The 14,648-nt window shown below is 31.6% G+C and overlaps 3 protein-coding genes across 3 annotated transcripts; all 3 read right to left on the reverse strand.

The window, feature by feature from the left end:
• Positions 1 to 677: 677 nt before the first annotated feature.
• LOC148190566 (LEAF RUST 10 DISEASE-RESISTANCE LOCUS RECEPTOR-LIKE PROTEIN KINASE-like 2.5) lies at positions 678 to 4,825 on the reverse strand. Its single transcript, XM_088102812.1, has 3 exons — positions 4,551 to 4,825; positions 2,378 to 2,410; positions 678 to 1,447 (listed from the first exon to the last, which is right to left on the reverse strand). The coding sequence occupies exons 1-3, from the start codon at positions 4,747 to 4,749 to the stop codon at positions 906 to 908; spliced, it is 774 nt and encodes a 257-aa protein (XP_087958938.1). The 5' UTR covers positions 4,750 to 4,825; the 3' UTR covers positions 678 to 905.
• A 98-nt stretch (positions 4,826 to 4,923) lies between these two features.
• Positions 4,924 to 9,194, reverse strand: LOC124821711 (LEAF RUST 10 DISEASE-RESISTANCE LOCUS RECEPTOR-LIKE PROTEIN KINASE-like 2.4). Its single transcript, XM_088102813.1, has 3 exons — positions 8,104 to 9,194; positions 7,095 to 7,124; positions 4,924 to 6,139 (listed from the first exon to the last, which is right to left on the reverse strand). The coding sequence occupies exons 1-3, from the start codon at positions 9,044 to 9,046 to the stop codon at positions 5,055 to 5,057; spliced, it is 2,058 nt and encodes a 685-aa protein (XP_087958939.1). The 5' UTR covers positions 9,047 to 9,194; the 3' UTR covers positions 4,924 to 5,054.
• Positions 9,195 to 11,259: 2,065 nt separating this feature from the next.
• LOC148190567 (LEAF RUST 10 DISEASE-RESISTANCE LOCUS RECEPTOR-LIKE PROTEIN KINASE-like 2.5) lies at positions 11,260 to 14,642 on the reverse strand. The gene is made up of 2 exons (XM_088102810.1): positions 13,840 to 14,642; positions 11,260 to 12,438 (listed from the first exon to the last, which is right to left on the reverse strand). The coding sequence occupies exons 1-2, from the start codon at positions 13,943 to 13,945 to the stop codon at positions 11,330 to 11,332; spliced, it is 1,215 nt and encodes a 404-aa protein (XP_087958936.1). The 5' UTR covers positions 13,946 to 14,642; the 3' UTR covers positions 11,260 to 11,329.
• Between the last annotated feature and the right edge of the window lie 6 nt (positions 14,643 to 14,648).

Here is a 14,648-nt window from a genome sequence, read left to right on the forward strand (position 1 = left end):
TAATCGAGAAAAAAGTGTCAATTTTACTAATTAATCACACCCAATTATACATTCTACATACCGAATCTCGTCTCTCCCATTTTTACTTATTTCACCACAGTATATTATTTATATCACTTTTTAAATCATTTACAAAACATTCATCACATTTCTCCATAATTAATTTAATTTCTATCCAAAAACTTCATTTCTTAGCCCCAACAACTTCTCTTAATCCAATGAATCTCTTGGTTACTTTTGCTTTTGTTCTTTTCCCTCGTAGGTTAATCTTTATTTCGAATAATTTTTCTGTCATTAGAATTCTCTATAAATTTGTCTCTAATCATATCATATTAATATTTTCTGCTCCAAACAGTATACATTACACATTAATGACGCGTGATTTTTGTTTGCCACGACAGTTCTAACCCACGTTAGAATCTAAGGAAATTAGATTTTTCTTCAGAAATTCATTTGTAGGTCCTTCGTTAGTTATCATTACCTTGTTCTATGCCTCCTCTGTTTTTAAGATGTCAAATTTTATCAAATTTCTGACATTTTATTAAAGTTGTGATCTTCCCCCTGTCAAGACATGACTGTCAGAAATACTCCGGCCATTCTAATTTTGTTTTTATATATACATATTATTTATACAAATTTAAAATCACATGCTCATTTCTAAATATGATACATATGAATATTCCAACTGATTAATCTATATTATAAAAATCAATATCAAACCTTGATTTGAGATATTACAACTGAAACATTACTGTGTTGAGTGATCTTTAAAAAAACAACTTTCAAGATCTACTCAGACTGCAAGGAACTAGTGGTCCATTCTGCCACCAATCCAGTTGAGGGATAAGAAAGAACAGGTTTTGGGGGTATTTCTTGAGAATTCATGTTACCTTCTAACATTTCTATTATCCCTTGTGCAGGTACTCTAATCCTCTGGCTATCCCTTTCGCAATTTGCAACAGATTATCCCAACTCAAAGATGAAGTGCTCTCTAGTCCCTTATTACCGATAAACTTGTCGAGGGAACCATTAGGCATGAATTCATAAATAAGGGCTTTCTTCTTTCCTTCTAAACAGAATCCAAGAAGTTGGACAACATTAACATGAGATGTTCTACTGATGCTGGCAACCTCATTGATAAAGTCTTTGCCATTTCCTTTCGATGCCCTTAATATTTTTACAGCCACATGGTAACCATTGCGTAACTCTCCTTTGTATACAACACCAAACCCACCTTCACCCAGCTTAACGGTGAAGTTCTTGGTGATTTTCTTGACTTCTGAAAATGTATATTTCTTTTGTGCTAGAGTTCCATGATCTTTTAAGAATACTTCAATATCTTGCTCATTAGTAATATGAAATTTTGTCTTTCTTATTGATGAGATGCGTTTTCTGCAACCTATTATGAGGCATATCATGAATATCCCCATTGCTCCACTTGCAGTACCTGTGTTAATAGATATATTAGAGGAGTTACGAGCTATAAGAAACATTTGAACTGCCTTCTATAACTAAAAATATTATTTAAAATATCATGTTTCATTAACTTTAATTGGGAAAATGGAAAATAGATTTATTCTTTCCAATGCTTTCACAAAAGCTTTTTTGAAAACAAAAATGGAAACCCCTTGACTTTTAAGATTGGTATATGTGTGTGAGAGTGTGTGGGTATGAAGCATAACGAAACAATAGGTATAAAAGGAAATTTGAAAAATATTCGCAATTATATGTGGTTGTATTTTGTTTATTTGAGAATTTTTATTAAGTGAGCCTTAGTTTTTTGGTTGAGATTTAATACAAAAGTTATATACTCTCTCCAAATTTTATGAAAAAATTGAATTTTCTAAAAAATAATATAAGAGAAAATCGTATTAATTATGTATTGAATCTTGAATTGTCCGGTTGAACAATTTAAGAAGATTTATCACTTTTTTTAGTTTATTGACACATACATATTTTAATATACATATCTTAAATTTCATTAAAATTTATCAATTGTGTTTTGTAAAGATTGTTGAATCATATTTGATTATGGTTGATAATCACTTTGGATAACTCAAAATCCTGACAAAATTTTGTTAAATTTAAGACATGTTTAAAATTGATATGTACCACTAAACTAACCAAAGTGAATCTTTTAAGTGAAATAGGATCAAATCTTGAATACAAAAGTGATTGAGGTGATCATTCATTTAAAAATTATTGATATTGTGTAAATTATTGCACTATCCGTATGGATCGAGATTGAATTAATTTACCATGCATTCACACTCATTATGACGGTAAGCATAGCAAATTTCAATTATTATATGACTATTAATGAAATATATGTGAAAAAAATTAAGAAAAAAAATGAAAGAAAACTAAACCTAATTACCTATAATGATTTTCGTTCTCCAATTCATTCGTCCTGCAACGGATAGAAGGGAAAGCAAAGATGGGTTAGCATTCTCCCAATGCAAGGATGATAATATAGTAAACATAAACACACAGATACAAACATACAATTTCACCGATGCCTCAAGAAGAAAGTACGCGCTAAGGGTTATGGCATGACATTATGAGGCAAAATGGGAATTACCAATTAGTTTAAGTTGCACTGGTATCAAACAACTTAGAAGTTAGTCATTCTATACTTGTTTTTCGATTCAAATCTATGATGATTAGTTTCTAACTTAGTATAGAATTTGGTCCTCTGCATATTTTGATGATAAGTATATAATGCATGACAATTGAAAAATATATTGGTAGGATAGGCTTTAACCATGATTCTGATACCATATTAGAAAGTGGTTTTAAGCCTAATTCAACCTATAAAATCGACTTGTAAGATGAAGTTTGCACCCCTCTTATATATTATAATTTTATCTTATCTCTAGTCGACGTAAGACTTCCAACAATTAGTGTGACTAGACACGTTTAAGTAGGACTTATCCTTGCAGAAACAGAGAAACTGATTGCCATCAAATCCACAACGTCCACCACTTTTCTCACAGTACTCGCAATAAGGTGCAGTCCAATTCAAAAGAAACCCTATCTTCAAAATCTACTCTCAATGTAATTCATTCTCAATAAGCCAGTGAAATTAACAGAAGCATTCATGCTAAATGGCGCATTGACCATAAGCTGACACTCGTTTAAGGAATAGCTTTTGTATCGGAATGCAACCGTATGTATATAGCTCCATTGAATAGATAAGAATTTAGATATATAGTCATGTATACAAATATTGCAAGGTCATGACTAAAAGCTATAAAAAAGCACTAAAGAGTAATATTTTAAAATTTATTAATGTTTCGTTACTACAAGGGGTAAATCAAAATAGTGGATGATTTTGTTTGAGCAACCATATTTTAGGAAAAATAAGAATAATTGAAGAAATCAAAGTCTGCTTCGCAATTTTGATACTTTAAAAATCTCAAAAGTAGCAGAAAGCAGAAAATGATGTCCATGATGGTGAAATACGTGTTGGACCACAAAAGGAGGAAAACATCTACATTTACTCATAAATACAATCAACAACTCTGTTAAAAACATATATATATATATATATATATATATATATATATATATATATATATCACTTACGATGCTGTTTAATTTCAATAAAGGATTCTTTTTACGAATATACAATTACTTCATAACTAATTATAATAATATATCTAAGTTAATAAATAATTTTTAAATATTATATTATCAATTTATTATTATAATAATAAAAGTGTGAAATTGTTATATATGAAATAAAAATTGTCAAAATATCATTGTTGATTTAATTTTTAAATGATCACTTGTCGAGATGAGCTGCTAAACTAGAAACTATATTATTAATGAAAAATTCTTCCTCTTCTGAATGATTGGTGTTACATGCTCATGCATCTTGTAAAACGAAAGTAAAAGAAGGAAAAGTAGAAAAAGGATGGATAATACTTTATTGTCGTGCATGATGTTAAGGACGGGTCCCAATAATTTTAGACCATAAAAAACAACACATGTATGCTTAGACTGTGAGTATATAAGTAATAATTTCATAATAGGTCAAACTTGCCCCTCTTAAAAGGATATACAAGAAATTTTGTCTTGAGCGATTCTCTTTTCCATGTCTTTTCTTAATAATTATATATCTTACAATAATATATGCACTACATGAACAATTTTTAGATACATACGAACAATCAGAATTGCAGTTAAAAACAAATTTAGACATACAATAATATATGCACTACATGTCTTTTCATACGCTTATTTCAATATCTTCCATACTTTATTTTTTGTGTCTAAAAAAATTATTATAGTTTCAGTGTTGATTTACAAAATCCCAGGTAGATGCTGCCCGATCATCGAAATTTGTATGGGAGAAAGCAATGGAGTCTATTTAGTATTCATAAATTAGAGGCCTTTTACATCCTGGACGTGATTTTTCACTTCTCAACATGTTTAACATGTAAGGTATTTAGATCCTTATGAAAAAGAAGTTGAATGGCACCATTGAAAAGAATAAGATTATAGCAGGAGAACATAATAAAAACTAGAGAAGGAAGAAAACATACTCTGAGCACGTGGAGACTCTGGTGGAGAGAAATAATAATAAGGGAAAAAGGGTAGTAACGGTGAATTTTCTGGTATTACTGTAGGTGTTGGTGCTGGAGACCTTGCAGCATGACTAGATAAATATGTTTGGAAGAGGAGTGATAAGAAGAAAAGGGTGCTGATGATGGTAGAAGGAGATGAAACAAGAGGAAGAGGCATGGTAGAAATCTGAGAGGGGCCTTAATTTGCAGGAGAACAATGTCAGAGGCCTCGTTTGTCAGTGAGGCAAATGATCAACTACACAACGACAATCTCTTTATAACTCAAACTAACTCAAGTTCCCAACTACATTGATGGCTATTAAAATAAATGGCGTTGAAGATATGGGAAAAACGTTGAAAATTCTATAGCATATATATCAAACAGAAGGTGTTATAAAAGTCAATATTGAACGTTGACTTGAGATGTTACAAATAAAACATAATTATGTTGAGTGATCTTCTTTGAATAATAACTTTTAAGATCTACTCAGACTGCAAGGAACTAGTGGTCCATTCTGGCACCAATCCAGTGGAGGGATAAGAAAGAACAGGTTTTGGGGGTATTTCTTGGGAATTCATGTTGCCTTCTAACATTTCTATTACTCTACTCATAGTTGGTCTATCTTTTGGAAACGTTTGAATGCACCACAAACTAACTGTAATCATTCTCCTTTCTGTCTCTTTTTCTTCTGTGACTATATCACTTCTCAAATCTTGGTCTTCCTCCAGCTTTCGGTATATCCAATCTGGGAAGTATTCACTTGTTTCAGTGGTTTCTTCATTAACATTGTTCCTCACTCCCACTATTTCTAGTAGCATCATTCCATAGCTATACACATCAGATTTTTGTGAAACTCCACCAAAATGTTTGTTGCACACTTCAGGAGCTACATATCCTATTGTTCCTCTCGCATCTGAAACTGAAATAGTGCTCTCTTTCCCAGGACAAAGTTTTGCAAGCCCAAAGTCTGATATCTTGGGACAGAAGTTGTCATCCAAAAGAATGTTATGTGGTTTTATGTCAAAGTGTAAAATACGAGTGTTGCATCCCTTGTGCAGGTACTCTAGTCCTCTCGCTATCCCTTTTGCAATTTGCAACAGATTATCCCAACTCAAGGATGGAGTGCTTTCTAGTCCCTTATTACCGATAAACTTGTCGAGGGAACCATTAGGCATGAATTCATAAATAAGGGCTTTCTTCTTTCCTTCTAAACAGAATCCAAGAAGTTGGACAATATTAACATGAGAAGTTCTACTGATACTGGCAACCTCGTTCATAAAGTCTTTGCCATTTCCTTTTGATGCCGTTAATAATTTTACAGCCACATGGTAACCATTGCGTAACTCTCCTTTGTATACAACACCAAACCCACCTTCACCCAGTTTAACTGTGAAGTTCTTGGTCATTTTCTTGACTTCTGAAAATTTATATTTCTTTTGTGCTAGAGTTCCATGATCTCTTAAGAATACTTCAATATCTTGCTCATTAGCCGTTCTTCTTGATGACATACATTTTCTACAACCTATTACGAGGCATATCAATATTCCTATTGCTCCAATGAAAGTACCTGTGTTAATATATATATATTACAGGAGTTACGATAAAAAAACAAATACGGTAGCTAATTTTAAACGTTTTCTTTTCCAAACAAGTGTTGAAGAGACGCAAAACATATGGCTTAAAATCATCATCAAAATCTTGTGTAAGATAGTATATGTTTCATGACCTTTATTTTAGAAAATTGAAAACAAAATTATGTTTTCCAATTCTTTCATATATTTTTTTGTCAATGCTTTTTTTGAAAATCAAAATCGAAACACCTAGATTTGTAAGTTTGGTATGTGACTATCATTGTTCTGGTACTGGATGGATAAAAGATTTGTCATGGTTAAATATTCTATGGGCTTAATATATTATATATTTTTTTCCTTAAACACCATTTTAGTTTTTTATTTAATTTTTGGACCATGATACTTTGATCCTAATAAACTTCTACACTCCTCTTATATCTAATAAAGTACATGCATCTTTTTCTTTTTTCTTTTTTGCTCCCAAAATTTTCTGGAAGGTCATACCTAGGTTAAGATATTGGCCAACTAATAACTTAACCACTGTGGACGAACTGTCCTAATTTGATAGGTATGGCTTCTAGGGAAATAGAAGTAGGCTTCTAGCTTTTCGTTTATCTTAACCTTTTTATGGGTTTTTGTCTAGGTCTCAAGATTTTTTATATATTTTTTTCCAGATATTTAAATTTTGTTATAACTTATTAGTGAGAAATTTGAATCTATAATTTCTCGTAACTTTTCTTCTAAACCTACTATATCAATCTTATATTTCTAAATTAACAGTGAAAAAGTTGAATTCAAACCTCTCACGTTCTCTCTTCCCATTTTATCACTAAATCAATTTTATAGTTCTCAACTAATAAATAGTTTGATTCTACAAAAGTCAACAATGAGTATATATATGAAACATACGAAACAAAAAACAATATGTATGAAAGGAAATTGTGTTATTACCTATGACGATCATCGCGTATAAAATGACATCTACAACATTGAGGGAAAGAAAAACGCAAGTAGTTAAAAGAAATATATACAAATAATACATAATGAATAATATGACGTGACATTTTAATAAAGGATAGGATACAATAGGATAGAATGAAGACAACACTATAATACGATAGAATATGAAAAAGGAATAAGATAACAATATAAGATAAACCGTAAACGTATGTGATGTTTATTGTGCAACTTGATAAACACTAAATATTAATAACGTGTAATAACGACGGTAGTGATTATTGATATTTTAAAGAACAATAAGATAACAATAATGGCTATGTACTACAATTACAATTATAACAATGATGTAAATAATAAAAATGAAACTATGGCAACAATGACAATGCTACCCCCACAATGATTATCCAAATTTATATAGGATAGTTATTAGAATAAATTCATATATGTTTATATGTAATTTTGTATTTATTTCTCATTTATATCTAATGTTCGACTTCGTACTCAAGTTTGACGTCAATAAATGCAATGGATTAATTCAAATACAATAAATCACCTATGAGATTTTATTATGGTGTGCATGTGGAAATGTTTGAACAAATTTTTTTGTAGATATTTTTAAGAAATAAATATAGGTAGAGCAATCTGGATCGTATAATTGATAAGTTATGAAAAGTCTAAAGAGAAATATTTAAATATTGAGTAATATTCTGTGATTTAGCACGAGTGGATGATTTGGTTTGAGCACCAAGTTAAAGTAAACAAGAATAAGTGGAGAAATAGTTTAGCAATATTAATTCTTTAATAATATCAAGAAGAAAGCATCATGATCGATTGGACCCTAGGTTGGTTTAGTTCCACCCAAGTGATAATTAAGTGCGGTTTTTCTTTTTGCACTCTCATTATTACTAACCACATCCCATTTTACATGTCGTTGTTTTGTGGCACTGATACGTAAGATATGAGAGGCGGAAAATTGAAAAAAAAGAGAGAGAAGACTTACCTGTGTCGAGAGAACACTGTTCATTTGGGCAATAGTTGCATGAAACTAGACGTTCATCATAACCATAACCATACGGTGAGCAACTTTCGTCACTTTCTCTGCATCTTGTGCAGCCACGAGGAATACTATAGTTGACCTTAAACGCATCATTGAGAGCTTCTTCCAGAACTCCAGCTCCGTCATCAGTGTCATCGTAACGATCCAGAGGACCGGCAGCAGGCACGTTCAAACGTCTATTGCAATCCTTAAGCGGTGGGTATTTGTGGAGCATCTCCTTTTCCGTGTACCCCTCCTCAAAATAATACACAACATCCGCGCACGTAAACTTGCGTTTTAAAGGGAAATTTGGGATTGTAGGACAATGCTCAAATATGATGATTTTACGCACTGACGCGTTATACTGGAGCAGAGTGCTGTTGAAGTTATCGTAATCGAAGTTCTGGTAGCCGTCAAAAAGGTGAGTAGAACAGACATGGTCGACAGGGGGTCTTGGCATCAGTTTCATGGTGTGAGTGGTGTTGTCGATATCTTTCACTGTGAAATTTTGAGATTCATAATGAGCATGGCAGGTGAGCAGGAATGATTTGTTGGGGCCGTTACATTGAGAGGGTGGAATCTTTTCCCAGGGAGGATCGAAGATGGCGGAAACGTTCCAGTTGCACCTGTATAACTGCTGAGCACAGAGCGGTGGTGGTGGTTGAGAGTGGGAGTATGGCAAAGCGATGAAGAGTAATAAAGAGACGGTGAGTGCGAAGGCAAGGGGAGAGGTGTGGATGTGACTATACTTATCATCCATTCTCACACTTCTTCTCACTTCCCTCCCAACTCTCTCTCTCTCTCTCTCTCGTAAATGAAGGCTACAGAAGCACTTTTTGTCAGCACCAACGGTTGAATAAACTTTAATGTGGCCAACGTCAATGTCCCATACAGTAATCACAATCATGAAATGCACCACCCTTGGTGCAGTAGTGTTAGGTATTGTGGGGGTATGATCATTCTCTGGAAAAAAATATGTCAACACACAACAAGATTTTGATATGACCACGTGTACTGATTAGTACATTTTATTATATTTTTGAATTTATTTTATATTGACGTGGAAATGAAATTTTAGAAAACGAATGCCCTGGTTTCAAACTTTCGACTTCTCCTTTTGCAAATCTTCGTTGCAGTCGACCATACCTCATTGGTGTGTTTTATGGTTGCTCTCTGATTCGCTTTTATTGAGCTCCCAAAATCTAGGTTATTAGGAGCGAACTCTTTTGGTTTTATCAGTTTTTCATTTTGAGTGACAATCTGATTCTTCGGTGATTGGTTCATTTTCATTGTTTGGAACAGTTTGTAGTAAGTAAAGTGAAATCCATGACACAATCTATTATATATCTATTAAAACTCTAAGAAGAAAACTATTAATACACTCATGACAATTTAGTGTGACGTAACGAAGACATATAAGAAATGGAATCCACAAACTTCATCAGTGCACTTACTGTGTCATATCAGACATGAGCATTAATAGGGTAGCATAGTATAAATAAGTGGATAGGTATGTTGTAATTTTTGCACAACTTTTCCTTAACGTGAATCTTTAAAGGTTCTTACATCAACTAATTTCATTAACTACTAATTTACTACTAAGGTCATGGGTGGCACCAATTATAAACACAAACTGTATCAACATACTCACTCTTTAAAGAAAAAAACCTCATAACAAACTTCACAATTAACTGGGTAGCATAGTACAAATAAGTGGATAGCTAGCTGAAATTTTTGCACAGTTTTTTTTAATGTGAAGCTTTGAATGTTCTCATATCAACCAACTCCATCAACGGATAATCTATCACCCAAGTCATCAATGGTATAATTTATGTTAAGAAACCAAATTTTTGCTTGACACTAAAAATCTAAAATGCACTTAAAATCAGAAGTCAGCACTTCTGTCATATGCCTAGTTTTTCAAAACTGAACATTGCACAAAGTGAATATGATGAACAATCCACTTTTAGAGTGAATATAATGAACAATCTACTTATATCATGAATCACAATTATCAAGATCTTTAAATTAATGAATTTCCTTTTAATATAGACTTCAATCAACACATTTATTTTCAATACTCATATTTTTTGTGTTTCTGTTATCTTTTCACAAGTGAGACGAAAAAAGAAAAATGAAGAATCATAGAGGAAGAAGATAATGGAAGTGAAGGGTTTGCAGAAAAATAAATTTTCAAAGATAAAACAAGAACTAGTAAATTAAATCAATAAAAGTGATTATTCGAATTGTCACAATCAAAATTGGATTTGTCATTTCTTTCTGTTTGTGACGTTCTTAAAATGTTTGAAACTTTATTCACAATTTTTCACCTTCTGTTTATATTAGATCTATCTATTTATATTTTTCTCTTATTTTGTGAGTTACTCGACCCAATAAAAAAAAATAAAATACATATATTAAAATAACAACCTTAAACTATCCACTTAAGGTTAGATATCCTAATTGATTTCACGATCTGTAGCCTTTAATGTATACAACCTTTTTCTCGAATTAACTTTAATCTATGCTTCAATTGCTCCTCTTTATGTTTCTCTACTTTGATTTAGTTTCTTTCCATGTCTTTTTATCCTAGTCAAGTTTTTTTTGTCTTAACAATGTCCGATTCTTCATCTTGATCCTACTTAGCTTCTTGACACATTTATTTTCCATCCCTATAACAATGTGTAAGATGATTTCTTCAATTCAATTATTTTCTCGATTCCCTCAACATATATCCCTAAGAAAATACTAATTCCACTGTGTTGGTTTCAAGGTATACGAAGAGTTAGGACAATTGATATACCAACAATACCAAACCCAAGCTTTATGAGACTTGGTGGGAAAGAAACCTTGGAAGGAAGGATACAAGTCATAAAAGAAACACGATAATTTGTCAAGAGAAAAGGAAATTTTTTTAAATAAAAATGAAGTATTGATTGGTAATAGCTGCACTCTTGGAGAGCATCAGATTCATTTGGGCGATGCTGCACGAAACTACATATTCATCATAACCGTCGCCCCCAGCAACTTCTATTTCGTTGCATCATGTAAATACACCCCTCAGCTTGGTCCACAACTTATATATATAATTATATATATATATATATATATATATATATATATATATATAATATTACAACTGAAACATAATTAAGTTGACAGATCTTCTTTAAAAAACAACTTTTAAGATCTACTCAGACTGAAAGGAACTAGTGGTCAATTCTGGAACCAATCCAATTGTTGGAGAAGAAAGAACAGGTTTTGGGGGTATTTCTTGAGAATTCATGTTGCCTTCTAACATTTCGATTACTCTACTCATAGTAGGTCTATCCTTTGGAAACGTTTGAATGCACCACAAACTAACTGCAATCATTCTCCTTTCTGTCTCTTCTTCTTTTTTCGCTATCACATCATCACTTCTCAAATCTTGGTCCTGCTCCAGCTTTCGGTATATCCAATCTGGGAAGTATTCACTTGTTTCGGTGGCTTCAACATTAATATTATTCCTCACTCCCACTATTTCTAGTAGCATCATTCCATAGCTATACACATCAGATTTTTGTGATACTCCACCAAAATATTTGTTGCACACTTCAGGAGCTACATATCCTATTGTTCCTCTCGCATATGAAACTGAAATTGTGCTCTCTTTCCCAGGACAAAGTTTTGCAAGCCCAAAGTCTGATATCTTGGGACAGAAGTTGTCATCCAAAAGAATGTTATGTGGTTTTATGTCAAAATGTAAAATACGAGTGTTGCATCCCTTGTGCAGGTACTCTAATCCTTTGGCTATACCTTTTGCAATTTGCAACAGATTATCCCAAGTCAAAGATGAAGTTCTTTCTAGTCCCTTATTACTGATGAACTTGTCGAGGGAACCATTAGACATGAATTCATAAATAAGGGCCTTCTTTTTTCCTTCCAAACAGAACCCAAGAAGTTGGACAACATTAACATGAGATGTTCTACTGATGCTGGCAACCTCATTGATAAAGTCTTTGCCATTTGCTTTGGATGCCCTTAATATTTTTACAGCCACATGGTAACCATCGCGTAACTCTCCTTTGTATACAACACCAAACCCACCTTCACCCAATTTAACTGTGAAGTTGTTGGTCATTTTCTTGACTTCTGAAAATCTGTATTTCTTTTGTGCTAGAGTTCCATGATCTTTTAAGAATACTTCAATATCTTGCTCATTAGTAATCTGAAAATTTTCCTTTCTTATTGATGAGATACATTTTCTACAACCTATTACGAGGCATATCATGAATATTCCCATGGCTCCACTTGTAGTAGCTGTGTTAATAGATATATTAGAGGAGTTACGAGTTATAAGAAACATTAACTGCCTTCTATAAACTTAACCAAAAGAAATAAGAATGAAAACACTTAAGCTAATTTCCAATGCTTGGGAAATTCAACTATTTAGATATGATGATAAAAGAACAACAAGTTATATTAGTCAATTTTGTATTTGTTAATTTTAAATGTTGTTTTTCATACAAGTGTTGAAGAGACGCAAAAATGTAAGGCTTAAAATCATCATCAAAATCTTATGTAAGATAGTAGGTTTCGTGACCTATATTTTTAGAAAATGAAAAACAAATTTATATTTTCCAATTCTTTCATAATTTTTTTGCCAAAGAAAATTTTAACAACAAAACCGAAACACCTAGATTTTTAAGATTGATATGTGACTGTTCATTGTTCTTGTACTAAGGATGAATAAAATGTTTGTCATTGCCAGCCTCTTACCGCCACCTACCATTGTTACAAACGCTGGTCCATGTAATTTTTTTTTGTTTTTAATTTTTGGCATCTGCTAAAATGCTTGTGTATTTTTATTTTCAGGTTTCTAGTTCCTCTCTTCATACCTTAAACATTTGAGAACCTAGTTACAACTAGTTTCACACTCCCACGTAATGTATATTTGTATATAAGTATTTTTTTATGTTTAATGTATTTTTTTTTACATATTTGATATATATTGTATTTTTTTTTATAATTCGTAATTACATGTACTTGAATTTTGTTTATTTGAAATTTTTTATTAAATTAGTCTTAGTTTCTTGTTTAAAATTTAATACAAAAATTATGTATTGTTTTCAAATTTATGAAAATATTAAATTTTTGAAAATTAATATAAAAGAAAAAAAATGTATTGAATTTTGAATTGTCTTGTTAAATAAGATCAATAATTTTTTCTTAATTTATTAGTATATATATATATATATATATATATATATATATATATATATATATATATATATATTTTAATATAGCTATCTTAAAATTTATTAAAATTTATTAATTGTGTTTTGTATTGATCTTCAAATATATATTTGATTTTGATTGTAGTCGATAATCATTTTTATTTAGTGTAACCTTAAAACAAATGCAAAAGTGCTAATAAAATTTAGTTAAATTTAGAACATGTTTCAAATTGACATGTATCACTAAACTAAAAAAAAGTGAAATTTTTTTAATAAGATAAGGACAAATCTTGAATTCAAAACAATCAAGGTGATAATTTATTTAAAGATTATCGAAATTGTTCATACAATTTCAGTATATACGGATTGAGATTTGATTAATTCACAAAGAGCAAGCATATCATATTTCCATTATTATATGACTTTTAACGAAATAAATGTGAAAAAAATAAAGAAAAAAATGAAAGAAAACTGAACTTGTTACCTATAATGATTTTCGCTTTCCAATTTATTTTTCCTGCAACAGATAGAAGGGAAAGCAAAGAAGGGTTAACATTCTCCCAATTGAAGGATGATAATATAGTAAACATAGAGACACAGACACATACATACAATTTCACCAAATGCGTCAAGAAGAAAGTACGCGCTAAGGGTTATGGCATGATAAAATGGCATGACATCCTTATGAGGCAAAATGGGAATTACCAATAAGTGTAAGCTGTACTGGTATCAGACAACTTAGAAGTTAGCCATACTACACTTGTTTTCCGGTTCAAATTTATGATGACTAGTTTCTAACAGAGTATAAAATTTGGTCCGTTTTCTTAAAGTCCAAGTATAAAGAATGCTCAATTTCACTATAGTTCTGCATATTTTGATGATAAGCATATAATGCATGACAACTGATAAAGATATCTTCACATCGAGACAATGAAAAGATTATACCTAGCTGAACCTTTTCATGAGACAGTTAATAATTATATCAAAAGAATTGCACGGCTGATTTGATTACTGTGTCCACCACACAAATAGTTATCGTGGCTATTAGTGTGGCCAGACACATTTATGTAAACCAAATACATAAATATATTGTGGAACCATCATCATCTGATCCATGAAGATACTTAGCCAAAGTTCTGGTATTCTAATTTGGCTAGCATATTCTGAAATGGCATTGTAGGATTGAAATTGCATCTGTACCCAAAAGAGGGAAATGGGGAAACAAAACATGAAAGGAATAGAAGCGTCACAGGGATCTGAATAAACAACAACAAAAATGATCAATATTTCAAA

The sequence above is a fragment of the Vigna umbellata genome, unplaced genomic scaffold (assembly GCF_029865625.1).
Source record: "Vigna umbellata cultivar VRB3 unplaced genomic scaffold, Vumbellata_1.0 scaffold_761, whole genome shotgun sequence".
Lineage (NCBI taxonomy): Eukaryota > Viridiplantae > Streptophyta > Magnoliopsida > Fabales > Fabaceae > Vigna > Vigna umbellata.

Excerpts from the sequence above, each read along its gene's own strand:
- LOC124821711 (XM_088102813.1), bottom strand. The coding sequence starts at position 9,046 with ATGATTGTGATTACTGTATGGGACATTGACGTTGGCCACATTAAAGTT. Across the intron at positions 7,125-8,103 it reads ACAGTGTTCTCTCGACACAG|ATGTCATTTTATACGCGATG; the intron begins GTAAGTCTTCTC and ends TCAATGTTGTAG. Across the intron at positions 6,140-7,094 it reads ATACGCGATGATCGTCATAG|GTACTTTCATTGGAGCAATA; the intron begins GTAATAACACAA and ends ATATTAACACAG.
- LOC148190567 (XM_088102810.1), bottom strand. The coding sequence starts at position 13,945 with ATGTTTACTATATTATCATCCTTCAATTGGGAGAATGTTAACCCTTCT. Across the intron at positions 12,439-13,839 it reads GAAAGCGAAAATCATTATAG|CTACTACAAGTGGAGCCATG; the intron begins GTAACAAGTTCA and ends CTATTAACACAG.
- LOC148190566 (XM_088102812.1), bottom strand. The coding sequence starts at position 4,749 with ATGCCTCTTCCTCTTGTTTCATCTCCTTCTACCATCATCAGCACCCTT. Across the intron at positions 2,411-4,550 it reads AGAGTCTCCACGTGCTCAGA|GACGAATGAATTGGAGAACG; the intron begins GTATGTTTTCTT and ends TATCCGTTGCAG. Across the intron at positions 1,448-2,377 it reads GAGAACGAAAATCATTATAG|GTACTGCAAGTGGAGCAATG; the intron begins GTAATTAGGTTT and ends CTATTAACACAG.